Below are 15,003 nucleotides of genomic sequence, written 5' to 3'. Positions count from 1 at the left end.
AATTGGGAATTGAGAGGATATCCCTTAATTGTTGAATGGCTAAACAAGTTGTGGTGTATGACTGTGGCAGAATACTATTGTACTATAAGAAATGACTAGCATGATACTTTCAGAAAAATCTGGAAAGACTTACATAAACTGATGCAAAGTGAAGTGAGCAGAACCAGAACATTGTACATAGCAACAGCTATATTGTAAGGATGAACTAAGACAATTCTGAAGGATTCATGATGAAAAATGCTATCCACCTCCAGAGAAAGAACTGTTGGAGTTTTAATGCAGATCGAAGCATACTTTTAAAAAATCCCTTTTTTCTTTTTATCTTGGTCTGTGTTTTCTTTCAAAGCATGACTGATGTGGAAATATGTTTTGCATGACTGTACATATTTTACCTATGCTAAATTGCTTGCCTTTTCAGTAAGGGGGGAAGGGAATTATGGAGAGGGAGGATTTGGAACTCAAAATTTAGAAAAACAAATGTTAAATTTTTTACCTGTAATTGGGAAAAATAAAAGACTTTTAAAAATTAAAAAAGGTTGATTGCATTAAGAATCAGTAGAGTAATGAAAAGAAATGCTAGAGAAGGTGGCCTAGCCATACCAGATATTAAACTGTACTACAGAGCAGCAGTCATCAAAACTGCCTGGTACTGGTTAAGAAATAGGGGTGTGGATCAGTGGAATAGGATAGGTACACAAGTAGGAGAAATCAACAAGTTTAGCAATCTACTCTTTGCTAAACCCAAAGAGTCCAGCTTCTGGGCTAATAATTCACTATTTCACAAAAACTGTTGGGAAAATTGGAAAATGGTAGGACAGAAACTGGGCATAGACCAATATCTTACACCATATACCAAAATAAAGTCAAAATGGGTTCATGATTTAGGAGTAAAAGCTGATATTATAAGTAATTTGGGAAAGCAAGGAATAGTTTACCTATCAGATTTATGGAAAAGTAAAGAATTCATGACCCAACAAGAGATAGAGAGCATTACAAAATGCAAAATGGATAATTTTGATTATGTCAAATTGAAATGTTTTTGTACAAAAAAAGCCAATGCAACAAAAATTAGGAGGGAAGCAGAAAATTGGGAGATAATCTTTGCAACTAGTATCTCTGATAAAGGCCTCATTTCTAAAATATACAGGGAACTGAGCCAAATATATAGGAATACAAGCCATTCCCCAATTGAGAAATGGTCAAAGGATATGAACAGGCAGTTTTCAGAGGAAGAAATTAAAGCTATCTATAGGCATATGAAAAAATGCTCTGGATCACTACTGATTAGAGAAATGCAAATCAAAACAACTCTTAGATACCACATCTCTCCTGTCAGAATGGCTAAAATAACAAAACAGGAAAATGATAAATGCTGGAAAGGATGTGGGGAAATTGGAACATTGTTACATTGCTGGTGGAGTTGTGAGCTGATTCAGCCATTTTGGAGAGCAATTTGGAACTATGCCGAAAGGGCTATAAAAATGTTCATACCCTTTGACCCAGCAATACCACTTCTAGGGTTGTATCCCAAAGAAATCACACAAGCGGGAAAAGGACCCATATGTACAAGGATATTTGTAGCGGCTCTTTTTGTGGTTAGCCATGAATTGGAAATCAAAGGGATGCCCATCAATTGGGGAATGGCTGAACAAGCTGTGGTATATGAAGGTAATGGAATACTATTGTGCCATAAGAAATGGGGATGATACGGACTTCGTAACAACCTGAAAAAACCTACATGATATAATGCAACGTAAGGTGCAAGGACAACTCCAGGGGACTCACAATGAAGAATGCTATCTTCATCCAGAGAAAGAACTGTGAAGTTTGAATACAGATTGAGGCACACTACATGCTCGCCTTTTTTCTTCTCTTTTGTTTTTGTTTTTGGGTTGGTTTTTTTTTTTTTGGTTCTGTCTCTTCTTTCTCATGATTCGTTCCATTGGGCATAATTCTTCTCCACAACTTAACTAGTGTATAAATTAATTCAATGCAAAGTTATACATGGTAGTTATATGAGATTCCATGCCATCTTGGGGAGGGAGGGGGGAGGGAGGGGAGAACATCTGGAACTCAAAATTATGTAGAACCGTGTGTGATAAACTAAAAAAAAAGAATCAGTAGAGTAAATGCCATCTATTTGGGGTCCATCTGAACCAGGGACCATGGCAGATTCTGGCCCCTGGGTTCTAGTCCTAGTTCTGTCCTATACTAGCTGTGAAACCTTAAGCAAGTCACTTAGATCCCAGAATGTCAAAGATCTAAGGGACCTTAAAACACAGAACACAAAAAGCACCCTCTTTAGGCTACCCACCCAACTTGCTCTCAAAGATTGAGACCCCAGAGAGTGGTTGCTACCTCCAGTTTGAGGGTTAAGCCTTTTAGTCTGCACTCTTCTAGTTCATGAGCCCCACTTGGTGTGCTTCCCATCAACAGTCAGCCAATAGACACAATTAGTTCTTGGCAAAGGCATTTACTAAGGTGGCGTAGCAAGGATAGTAAACTATCAAATGTCCTGCTCATCCCAAACTGGGTTTCTTTCACCTTTACAAAAATATACATAATATCTGTGGAAATAGTAGGCACAGAACAGAGTTGAAGTGAGGCCAGCATATGGCCAAGAATGTTCATTCTGCCCGTATGGCTGTGCCCCAAAGTCCTTTCTAATCTTGTACAGTATTTTCTGTAGCCCAGCTTTCAGTTGCCAGGGCTAGCTTTGTTTTGAGTCTTGTCTCTTTTCTTTTGCCTCAAAGCTGTTTCCTCCTTCCAGTGACTGCCTATTTGTATCCATGTCTGTCTAGAGTGTGTCTCCTTAACTGTACCTCAAATTCTCTTGAATGAACTCCTCAGCAGTTGGATAGGGTATCTTCTTCTGGGTGAGTAGCTCCCAAGGGTCAATGGGGAAGGAAGAGAGAAGAGAGTTTTCCTCTTCCCCCATTCATTATCCCCCGAGTGAAGAGTTGACTTCCTCCCTGACTGCTGTCTCCTGCCACCAGCCTCCAAAGTTGGAAACTCTCTAACTCTTCCAGTTTTAGCTATTTAAAGCCTTGCAAAGACACAACCAATTTTCACTAATGACTGATCAGAGAAAGGGGTTCACACCTCACAAAGGGGTTCATACTTCAAAGAGTTTTAATGCTTAAAACATTAACACATTAAAACTTTGCGACCACATCCCAAGTGAGCTGGGGGAGTAGGGAATCAAATTCCCCTTTCCTACAGATAGAATGCTGGAGTGGAAAGGGACCATTGAAGAATTGGAACACAGGCACACTAGATCTGGAAGGGACTTAGAACATATTAGAGCTGGGGACACCCTTGGAACATATATTCTCCCATTTGGAAGGGGCTTCAGAGGTCACCTAATCTCACCCATATCCAAACAGGAGCCTCATCCTCAACATACTAAGTGATCTCCATGCCAGATCATCTCCAGTCATCCTGGTGAATATCAAGCCACCGGACCCAGATGGCTCTGGGGGAGAAAGTGAGGCTGATGACCTTGCACAGCCCTCCCTCCCTCAAATCAAAGTCAACTGCAAGTCATGTCATCATTTCCCTGATGTCATGGTCCTCTTCGAAAACGAAGAACAAATGCAACAACCACCTGTAGAGACAGAGAACTAACTTTTTTCCTTCTGAGTCAGCCAATATCATTATCGGCCATTGGATGGGAGACAACAAATGTTGGAGGTAGTGAGTGGAATGATGAGGGCAGGGTACACAGAGTGAGATCAGAGGCTTCACCAAGAACTCACAAGTGGACAGAATTAACCCAAAATAATTTTATTGTTGCCATTTCTTTTAATACAAAACAGGGTCCCCAGAGCCCTGCCCCAGCCTTCCTGGCAGGGGAGGGTTAGGGTGGGGGGTGGGAGATGGGGATGGGGACATACATGCCCCCAAATCTGGCTTCTTTCGCTAATAGCCCGATGCCCCAATCCCTACCCCCAGCTGCCTTGAGGAGCTCCCAGGACTGGCATTCACATGAAGCTCCTTTGGTCTGAATGAAGCTCCCTCAGAAACCGGCCCCTGACCCTCTGACTCCCTGGGGCCGGCCTCAGTGCGATACAGACATTTTTCAAGTCTGAGAATAAACCAAGATACAGTAAACACAGGTTGGATAAGGATGAAGGGACAAACTGGTGAGAGATGGGAGATGGATGGGACCTTTGGGAGGAGAGGAGACAGCGTAGGTGTATGCATGTCTGAGGGAGGGCAGTGATGCTTGCAAAATCGGGGGCTGCCTTTCGGAACTCCCAGATCTTATGGCTGATGTCCACTGGCGGGTGGTGGAGAGTCAGGTCCTCAGGAATATTGGGGGATAAGCACCGAGATAAGAAAAAAGTGGAGCCTGGGCTGAGTGGAACTCAAAGGCCTGCTCTTTCCCCCTGGCAGGAGCCTGGATCCACATTCCCAAAGCAATTTAACATGGTGCCCTCATAGCTCCAAACTGGGCAAGGGGATAGAGGCTCCCCATAAGCTATAGCCTCCAGCCTGGCCCTGTCCAGCAAGGTGGGCAGGGTGGGTCTCTCCAGAAGCCCGGAGGTAGCCTCTATAGCAAAGAGGGAGGCCAGGTGGTTTGGGCTCAGCGGGGTGAAGGTGGTGGCCAGCAGAGAAAGGACAGGGTAGAATAAAGGGAGTGGCTTGCCAGGCAGGAGAGAGGGCCAGGGGCGGGGGAGGGGGTTAGGCTGCGCTGTGTGCAGTGGGCAAGGATGGTGCCCAGGCAGAAAAGACAGTATGGAGTAAAGGGGGAGGGCAGTGCCCAAGATTCACAGGGGTGTGTGCGTGTGTGTGCATGTGTGTGTGTATGGAGAAGGGGACACGGATAATGTGGGCCAGGGGAGTCAGGGTCAGGGTCAGGGTCAGGGCCGGGGCATGGGGCCTCCAAGCTAGTAGAGCAAAAGCTGCAGTTTCAGCCTCAGAACTTGGCCTCCCTCCCCAGCCGGCTCTCCCAGCTCATCCCCTGGCGGCCTGGGCACACTCATGACCTCCAGCTGGTAGGCACCAGGGCCAGGCTTCTTGCGACCCAGACGCAGGTAGCTGAGGCCCTCCTTGTGCTGCATGCGGAAGAAGCCTCCCTCGTTGCCGTGAGCAATAATGTACAGCACCCGGTTCTCCAGGGCCTCCAATGCAGGCAGCAGCTCCAGGATGTGTTCTCTGGGGCCCAGGTTGGAGAGGTTCAAGGCCATGGCCAGTGGGGCCTCTGTGTCCACACTGGCCATGCTCATCTAGAGGGGAGGGAAAAAGAGAAGCCAAGGGAGTCAGAGAATAGGCCCTGAAGATGCCACAGAGAAGACTCAAGCCCAGACCTTGGTCCCAGTCCCAGCTGTGTGAGCCTGAGGCAAGTCACTTTCCTCTTGGGTCTCTGTTTTCTGTTCTCTAAAATGGGCTGTTGTGAATGTGCTTCACACATTTTTAATCACTATAGAAATGAGAATTATTATCATTAACAACATATGATAGTAGTAGTGATAGTGGTGGTAGTAGCAGCCGCAGCAGCAGCAATAGTTATGGTGGACTTTGAAGCACTCTCATCCAGTGGAAAGTGTGCTGGATTTGTTGTCAGAGGTTGCTACTTAGGACCTGTAAGACACTGGGCAAGTCGCTTGCTCTCTGGGTCTCTGTTTTCTCTTCTGTAAAACTGTGACCTTGCTGTCCCATGATACAACAGTCTGTTCCTGTGCCTTTGTCAGCCTGTCGCCCTCTTCTCGAATGCTCTCTCTCCTCTTCTCTGCCTCTTAGAATGTCTAGCTTCCTTCAAAATGCCACCTTCTATGTGAAGCCTTTCCTGATTCCCTTCTCCCCTCCACAAATGACTTTGTGTTTGTTTTGTCTCTCTTTATATATATATATATAGACAGGTTATTTCCTTCAATAGAAGGTAAGCTCCTTGAGGGCAACAACTGTTTTGTTTTTATCTATGATTCTCAGGGCCTATGACATAGCAGATGCTTCATAAGTGCATTTAATGGATTGAAAATTTTCAGTTTTAAAGTGGGACTTCCTGTTGTTATTAACAACATAGGATAATTACAAATCTTCAGACTTTCTAGAAATGTGAGTTGTTATTAACAGACTGTGAGGTCCACAAAGGCAAGGGCCATACCTTAATTATGTTCAACTATTATGCATAATTATGCCAAGCTTAATTATGCTCCCCTGAGTGCTGGGGACAGGGCTCTTCTGCACACAGCTGGCACTAAATAAATGTCTGTACAACTTGAATTTCAATTTAGAGAATCAGACTGAACCACATAGACCCCACCCAGGGCTGACACCCCATGAGGATGAACTAGAAACAATCTTTGGACTGGTTTCTACTCATCTGAACTATAACCAACAGTCTGTTTCCCCAAATTAGAGTTTCTAAGGGTGTTTGGTTCCTTGTGGGGTGTTTCTGCCCAGAGAGTGGATTTGTAAATTAACCCAAGAAGAAAGACTATAAGTAAGTGATACAAGGTGGGTGCTAAGTAGGATTATAGCCCTTGAAGGGCATCAGGTCCAGAACTGACACCCAGAGATGGTAAGTGACTTGCCCAAGGTCACACAGGCAATGAGTGGGAGGCCCAGCATTTGAACCCAGCTCCTTCCACCACAACAAGATGCCCCAAACATTTTACATATCAATACTTTTCTGTGACAGAAGGGAGATGGCCCCAGCCTGTCCTTCCTAAAGTGCTAGGATTAAGATGATTTCCATATGTTCTAGATGGGCTAGGGGCCCTCTGGCCTGGGGACAGAGATGTGACACAGCCCCTTAGGGGTTCAGTGGCTCCCACTTCGGATACCACTGATTTAGTCCATTTTTATAGTTTGGGGAAACTGAGGGCAGGAACTTGCAGGGTTTTTGGCCTTTCTTTGTATCTCCAGGGCATAGCATAATACCTGACACATGGTAAGTGCTGAATAAATACTTGTTGAAAAGACTCTGAGACTCCAAGTTGCAGAGTTGGTGCTAAACTGTGTTGGTAGAAGGCGAGGAAATAAGCATTTATATAGTGCCTACTACATGCTTTACACTTTACAATTAGTGTCTCATTTATCCTCACAACAGCCCTGGGAAGTAGGTGCTGTTATTATCCTCATTTTACAGTCAAGGAAACTGAGGCAGAAGGGGTTAAGTGACTTGCCCTGGGCCACACAGCTAGTAAGTGCCCGAGGCTGGATTTGAACTCAGGTCTTCCTGACTCTGTTCCCAGTGCTCTATCTACTGCACCACCTAGCAGCCTGGGGGAACTGGAGAAATCACAGGTCCAGTCCCTACCGCTCACCTCTCTCCCCTTTCCCCGGCTCCTAGCACAGTGGCCGACACATAGCAGGTGCTTGTTGACTCCTCCCTCCCTCCCTCCCATCACCTGGTGCCTCTGGGTCCCATTGGTGTGTCGTCGCTGCCGGCTTCTCTGGGAATAGCCATTTATCTTGCACTCGTAGCAGGTGTCAGGAGAGAGCAGGTTCTCTTCATCCTCCTCCCCAGCGAGGGTCGGCAGATAGGAATTCTTGTCAAAGCCAAGTCCTGAGATGCAGTGCCTGGGACCAGAAGAGGCAGCTGGGGTCAGAGGAGCCTCCAGGTCCTAGAGAAGCCAACCCCTATCCAGCTCAGACACCACTATTACAGGCCCCTCTTCGGGTACATTCAAATTACCCCCTTTTCCTCTCCATACGCTCTACAATCCAGTCACACAGAACACTTTGCTGTTCTTTGTACACAATCTCCACGTAGGTGCACCGGCAGTCCCTCACCCTTGGAAGGCTCCCCCTCCTCACCTCCACCTCCCGGCTTCCCTGAGGACTCAGCACAAATCCTGTCTTCTGCTGGAGGCCTTTTTTCCGGCCCCCAGCTGCTGGTGCCTGCCCCTCTGACATCACCTTCTGTCCATTCTGTACGTATCTTGTATGTAGATAGCTTTTTTTTGGAGGCATTAAGTGACTTGCCCAGGGTTACATAGCTAGTAAGTGTCTGAGGTTGGATTTGAACTGACTCCTGCGCCAGTGCTCTATCCACTGTACTTCCTAGTTACCCCTACATATAGCTTTTTACATGTTGTCTCCTCTATTAGAATATAAGCTCTTTTGGAACTGGGATTTTCCCCTCCTTTACCTGTATCCCCAGGGCTTCACACAGTGCCTTATACATAATAAGTCCTTAACAATGCCTTTCGACTAACTGTGAATTGGAAGCTCACAGATCTGGCCCAGGAAAGGAAGGGAGAGAAACGCCGAGGATGGAAACACAGAGAGGGGCCTCCTTCTGGAAATGTTGAAAGAAGCCCCCTGTATAAGCAATGCTCATGGCCGCAGAGGGAGGGTTTGTGTACGTGTGTGGGTAAGCGCACAGGCCTGTCCGTGGCTGTGTGTGCGCATGCACACGGGTGTTTATACCTGCATACATGGGGCCGGTGCAGGTCATCAACTGCACGAATCTAGAATCATAGAACCTCAGGGTCTCAACCCTTTCTACACCATCACCAAATGGTCACCCAGCCTGCAGCACAGGGGACAGTGTTCTGAGTCTGGAGTCAGGCAGACTTGAGTTCAATTCCTGACTCATGTTTACTAGCTGTGTGACCATGAGCAAATCACTTAACCTCTCTGAAAGTCAGCTCCTTCATCTATTAAGTGAAGGGAGTGGACTATATGGCTTCGAAGGTCCCTTCCAGGTATAGATCAATGATGGCGGTGATGGCAACTAGCATTTCAATAGAAAGAGAAATAATAGAAAAAGCACAATCGTGCTTTTATGTTAGCAAAATGTTATGATCCTATGGCTGCTCCAGGGAGCCAGTTACACATTTGGGCAACTCTAGTGACTAGGACAGGGGAGATCTAGTTAGAAGACAGTTTGCTTAAAGATCTAGGGGTCTTAGTGGACCCTATGCCCAATGATAGGACAAGGTGGATGAGATCTTAGATCTCTACAAAAGGGAGATAGTGTCCAGACCAAGGAGGTGGTCATGTGTCATACTCTATTCTGGTCAGATCCAATCTGGACTCCTGAGTGTGGTTTGGAGGACACAGCTTAGGAAGAATATTGCCAAGTGGGAGAGCACCCAGAGCAATGAGAATGGAGTGGTGAAGGTCTTGAGTTCATGCCACATAAGAATTAGTAAAAGGAACAGGGAATGGCAAAAACAGGGGAAGACAACACTCAGGTCAGGATTTCTTAACCTGAGGTCTATGTATGTGTGTGTGTGTATGTGTGTGTATATATATACATACATGTATGTATATATACATATATGTATATATTTTATAACTGTATTTTAATACGTTTGGTTTCCTTAGTAATGCTATAAATTTTATTTGATGTATTTAAAAATTGCTTTTGAGAAGGGTTCATCAGACTGATTGCCCAAAGGGTTTAGGACACAAAAAAACTTCAGACCCTCTGGCTTAGGGGGATATTGTATTTCTCTTTAAGCATATGAAAGCCTGCCATAGGGAAGAGGGGCTGTATTATTTTCTCCTTGGCCCTAGGGGCCAGGACTGGAAGCAGTTGGTGGAAATTGTAGTGGGGTAGTTTGGGTTCAGTGTTATGAAAAGTTTCCTAATGATAAAGTCTAGCCCAAAGTGGAGGGGGCTCCTTCCTGGCTGAGGCTGTGAGCTCCATGTTCATGGAGGCCTCTCGGCAGAGGCCAGATAAAAAGGATGTCCTAGAGTTCTCATATGGGATGGGTGGGATTAAATGACTCTCATAACTTTTCTATGGGTCTACGTAGGAGGACCTGTGTGAGTGTGTGCAGACACACATGTTGGAGGAGAGAACGCTACTTACCCTTGCCCTGCGCGGAAGTAGCCACCTGGGCAGCCACACAAGTAGCCCCCATTGGTGTTGGAGCAGCCGTAGCTGCATGGGCTGCCCCCCATGCACTCATCTACATCCCGGCAGCCCCCAAAGGCCTGGTCGAAGTCGTAGCCAGAAGGGCAGACACACTTGAAGCTTCCCAGGGTGTTGTAGCAGGAGGCTGAGCCACAGGCTGTGGGGCTGGAACACTCATTGTCATCTGGAAAGAGGAGGCCGAGTTTGGGACAAAGACCAGTCTCAGGGCCAAGGACAGGGCCAGGGCCGGTACAGAGGCTACCCAACCCAGATGGACTCTGGGCAAAGAAGCTAGTCCCTTTGAAAGGTAGGGTCCAGGAAGATGAGGACGGAGTAAAGGCCATTAAGGGACCATGGGGAGTCTCGGGGAATATAGTTTCACCAGAGCTATAACTAGCAGTTTTGGTGCCCAGAGCAAGCTTTTTTCAAACTTGCCTGAGAAAAGCATCATGAAATGTACTGCCTTGTGGGAGAGGGAGATTGACTCCAGGAAGAGACCTGGGGAGCACTCAAGACTAGGGGATGAGGTTTTGTACTCATTTTCTTTCTCTTTCCTGCCCCCGCCTTAATGTCTTTTCTTCTCTGGGATAAATTTCCCCAGTTTTTCTGGCATGATTTCCCTTTTTTTTTTAAACTTAAAATGTTTTTTTGAGGCAATAGGGATTAATTGACTTGCCCAGAGTCACACAGCTAGTAAGTGACCGAGGCCAGATTTGAACTCAGGTCCTCCTGACTGTAGGGCCAGTACTCTATCCACTGTACCACCTAGCTGCCCCTCTGGCCTGACTTCTACCCTTCCCACCCTATTGTCCTCCCATCAATATCCATAAGTATTTTGGTTGCTTTCCTCTGATCAGAGCTTAGTTTGTCAGGGTCCCTAAAGGGCATATCATCTCTTCCAGCTTCTTTTTCTTTTTCGTTTTTAAAAAAATTTCTTTTGATGCTTTTTATTTTGATACATTTTCTAATGTAGATTGTTCCCCCACCCCCTTCCCACCCCAGCTTCTAACAGGCAATATTGTAGAGTAGAAAAAGAGCTCTTAATTTGGGTTCTGGAAACCCAGGTTCAGATCCCAGTTCTGCCACAGACGTCCTGTTTGACCTTGGACAAGTCTCTATACCCAGCTGGAGGCCTCAGTTTCCTCCCCTGGAATATTAGAGGGTTTGACTTTATGGATTAATTAATTCCTGAGATCCCTTACTGGCTCTAAATTGTACCATCCCAAGATGTCTCCTCTTCCCAGGACCTGGGGGACCAGCCACTCACCCACACACTGGTCCCATTGGGAGTGCGGGGTGAAGCCGTTGGGGCAGCCGCAGCGGTAGCTGCCCACCATGTTCCGACAGCCGTGCTGGCAATGGTGACTCCCGTCACATTCATCTATATCTGTAAGACAACCGCCCATTGCCCCATTCAGCCTAAGGCTGTCCTAGCAGGCCCACATTCTGCCATCAGAGGGCTTTCTCCATCCCTGTCAGGCCCTGCTAGTGCAAGAGAGAGACTCCTGAGCCCCAACTGCAGAGATGAGGTCCTTGCATATGTGATTTTGTTTGCTATTCACATCTTGGTAGGATGTCAGAACATTCAGAAAGTTCTCTTTTTCTGGTAACAAAAATCCCCTTTTCCCCTAACCCCCAGCCCTTCTCAAGTCTCCATTTGCCCCTCCCTGGTCTCCAGCTCCCTGACTAGGTCCCCAGGTCCTGATCCCTTTACAAGGACCCATCCCTCTCTACCTTCACAGCTGAGGCCCGTGCTATCCAGGGAGAATCCTCGTTGGCACTGACAGTTGTAGCTGCCCGGAGTGTTCTCACACTGTCCTTGGGCCCCACAGAGGCCTGGCTGGGTCATACATTCGTCACTATCTGCAACAACAGAGATTTGAAGGCATCCCTGAAGGGCCAGGATGGGGCTCTGGGGATGCCAAGAGAACTATGGAGATGGCCCTGTGTCTCTGACCAGGCGATGGGGCAAGCAGTCAGAGTTTTCTCTCTGTGTCTCATAGAATGGATATACCAAGTGTGGGAGGGAGGGGAAATCCGCATGCAGCCTTCTCCTTCCCCCTTTGGAGGATTGTAGCTTGGAGGTCCATAGTGGCTAAATGGTAATTGTCCCCGCCCCGAGAACCCCAGGTTCTTCCCTGCCTCCAGCCTCCACACCCTCTACCTCTGACTTGAGGAGCTTAAAATAATGAAGTTTAGGACCTGCTGCTATCCATGCCCCCATGCTTGGCTCTGCCTCATCCAAATCTCTTACATCCATGCCTTCCTCTTGACTCACTTAGTCACCAACCTAGATCATGGCCTCATCCCCTCTCATCTTAACTATTAGAATGCTTCTATACCTGTCCTTCACACAGCTGCCAAATTAATCTTCCTAATGACCAGGACTAACCATATTGCTCCACTCTTCAAAAATCTCCACCGGCTTCTTATTGTCACTAAGACAAAATGTAAACTCTACAGTCCGGCATTCAAGACCGCTCCACAATTTGGGCTCAACCTTTCTGGCCTCATCTCATGCTACTCCTATTCATGGTGATGCTATCCTGGTCAAACTGAAACACTCTTTGTTTCCCGATCTAATCCAGTTACAGCCCCCTGTGCTCCTAAGCCTGGAATGCACTCTCTCCTCATCTCTGCTTTGGGGAAATTTCTCCTTCTTTCAAGGCCCAGGTCAGCTGTTATCCCCATTATGGAGCCTTCTCCGATTTCCCCTAGAACTGAAAGTGCTTTCTCCCTCTAAAGCTTTCCTTTAAGTCTGCATCTTGTCTTTGTCTCTATGACAGCCTATTTTGTATTATATTTATAAATATACAAGCCGTAATTTCCCTAGTAGATTGTAAGCTGTTTGAGGGCAAGAACTATATCATCTTTCTAACTCTGTACTCCTAGACTACAGCACAGGGCCCCATTTATAGTAGGCAATTACTTGATTATCTATCTATCTATCTATCTATCTATCTATCTATCTATGCCTATTTATCTGTCTATAATTCCATCTCTATTTCTGTCTATCTATCTCTGTCTATCTATCATTCTATCTTTGTCTTTCTATTTCTAGCTGTCTCTATCATTCTATATTTATGTATCTCTGTCTATCTATCATTCTATCTTTGTCTTTCTATTTCTAGCTGTCTCTATCATTCTATATTTATGTATCTCTATCTTTCTGTCTCTATCATTCTATTTCTATGTATCTATCTCTGTTTGTCTATCTATCTATCTATATCTTTCTATCTATCTAACATTCTCTCTATCATTCTGTCTCTATATATCTCTGTGTATCTATCATTCTATCTCTATCTATCATATCTATCATTCTGTCTCTATTTATCTGCCTAATCTATCTATCCAACCATCATTCTATCTATCTATCTATCTTTCTATCTAAATATTCATACACATACATGAAATCTAGAAATATCTGCATCTCTATCTCTATAAAGCTAGAGCTAGAATGGACCTCACAGACCATCCAGTCAACCCCCTCATTTTACAGATGAGGAAACAGAGGCTCACAGTGACTTGCCCAAGGTCACCCTGATGGTAAATGGTAAATCTGTAATTCAAACTCGGCTCCCCTGACTCCCAATTCCATGCCCTTGACCTTGTATCCTGCTGTCTCCCCACAAATGTCTGTTGCCTTGAACTTGAGGGAGGAGAAGCTGCTGTGGCAGAGTGGGCTGAGGAAGCGCTGTAGTGGACAAGAGATCACATACTGACTGTGCCCTTTGCTCCCCATAGGACCCCGGGCCAATGGCTTATACCCTTCAGGCCTCTTCTGGGAAATGAGGGGTGCTGGGCTGGAAGGCTTCTAAAGTGCCTTCTCATCCCAAATTCCGAGATGCGTGGCAGATTGCTATGATCCTCATTCAGGGACTCCAAGGACTAATCTCACTCTAGGGGCAAAATTGGAGAATTCTCATGGAAGTTTATGGTCCAACCTCTTCCGCTTCACCCTACCCCAGCTCCTCAGCTGAAGACCATGGGCCCTTCCCTCCTGACTCCCCTTCTCTGGTCTCCAGCTCCCACAGACCTCCAAGTTCCTGCCAGTCTGCCTGGGCCTTGGCCTTAACTGTTTAGTCTCCTCTCTACGTTCTCCTGGTTACTGTTTGGTTATCTGATCTCTGACCCATGGATGCCTTGTGAACCTTGCTTCTCTGTTGCTGGTGGCCTCCCCTCTTTACACACTAAATTATCTTGCATTTTTGGTGGTTGGGAGGGGGAGGACTGAGATCTCTGATTTCTTCAGCACCATGCAGGCGCTGCTGGTGAGGGACCTCCACTCTCCATGCAGATGAGCCCGTGCTCTGACACTGGAGGGTCTTTGGGGGTTGCCTGGGTACATTGGTGTACAATGTCTTACCCAGGATCACATAGGTCTTGAAACAGCTAACTCCGAAGCCACCTTTTTACCTTGCACTTTCTTTGGACACATCTTCTATATGCTTATATGTATACACACATTGTTCCCCAACAGAATGCAATTCTGAGGGCAAGGACAGTTTTGTTTTTTTCTTTGTATCCCTAGCACCTAGAGCTGTGATTGGTGTGGAGTAGGCGCTCCATAAATGTGTGTTGATTAAATGATAGAGTGGTCAGCTGGGCTTGACCAGCTTAAATAATAAAGCTCTGAGGGGGAAACCAGGCCCGGAGGGCATGGAGGCAGTGAATTCCACCCTTCCCCTGTTCCTCCCCCCCCCTCCCCCCCGCCCGGGTGGTGAGTGACTCACCGAGGCAAGAGTGGTGATGCTGTGTGAAGCCAGGGGGGCACTTGCAGGTGAAACTCCCCACGGTGTTGACGCAAAGGAATTGACAATTGTGTTGTTTGGTGGCACATTCATCAAGATCTAACGAAAATCATGATAATGAGAATAGCCACTGGAAGTCTTAAAGGGCTACACAAACACACCCCATTGTACACTAACATGCTCACCAGAGGTTTAGAGCCGGCACAGAATTCAATCCCCTCATCTGTAAGATGAGGAAACTGAGGACCAGAGATGGGAAAGAGGCCTGGCTTCCAGTGTCAGAGCCAGGGTTCCAAACCCAGGTGTTCTGAGTTCAAGTTCAAGGCTCTTGCCACACTCCTCAACCCCATCCTCCCTTCCTATCCCCCTACACCTTCATTACACCAAATTGTGTCTAAGGCAATGAACGATCCCCATGTCGTCTGGCCTCTG

The 15,003-nt window shown here is 46.4% G+C and overlaps 1 protein-coding gene across 1 annotated transcript in view; it reads right to left on the bottom strand.

Annotated features, from left to right (window-relative positions):
- Positions 1-4,892: 4,892 nt before the first annotated feature.
- The window catches only part of FBN3 (fibrillin 3), a 101,495-nt gene continuing 91,384 nt past the window's right edge, over positions 4,893-15,003 (bottom strand). Inside the window, exons 57-62 of the mRNA XM_036767837.1 lie at positions 14,554-14,670; positions 11,555-11,683; positions 11,088-11,207; positions 9,776-10,004; positions 7,359-7,530; positions 4,893-5,231 (exon numbers count right to left, since the gene is read on the bottom strand). Of these exons, the coding sequence (XP_036623732.1) occupies positions 4,893-5,231; positions 7,359-7,530; positions 9,776-10,004; positions 11,088-11,207; positions 11,555-11,683; positions 14,554-14,670 (1,106 nt within the window). The remainder of the gene's footprint in view (positions 5,232-7,358; positions 7,531-9,775; positions 10,005-11,087; positions 11,208-11,554; positions 11,684-14,553; positions 14,671-15,003) is intronic.

The sequence above is a fragment of the Trichosurus vulpecula genome, chromosome 1 (assembly GCF_011100635.1).
Source record: "Trichosurus vulpecula isolate mTriVul1 chromosome 1, mTriVul1.pri, whole genome shotgun sequence".
NCBI classification, from domain to species: Eukaryota; Metazoa; Chordata; class Mammalia; order Diprotodontia; family Phalangeridae; genus Trichosurus; species Trichosurus vulpecula.
Note: the sequence above shows the minus strand (reverse complement) of the source record. Positions and strands in the feature narration are given on the sequence as shown.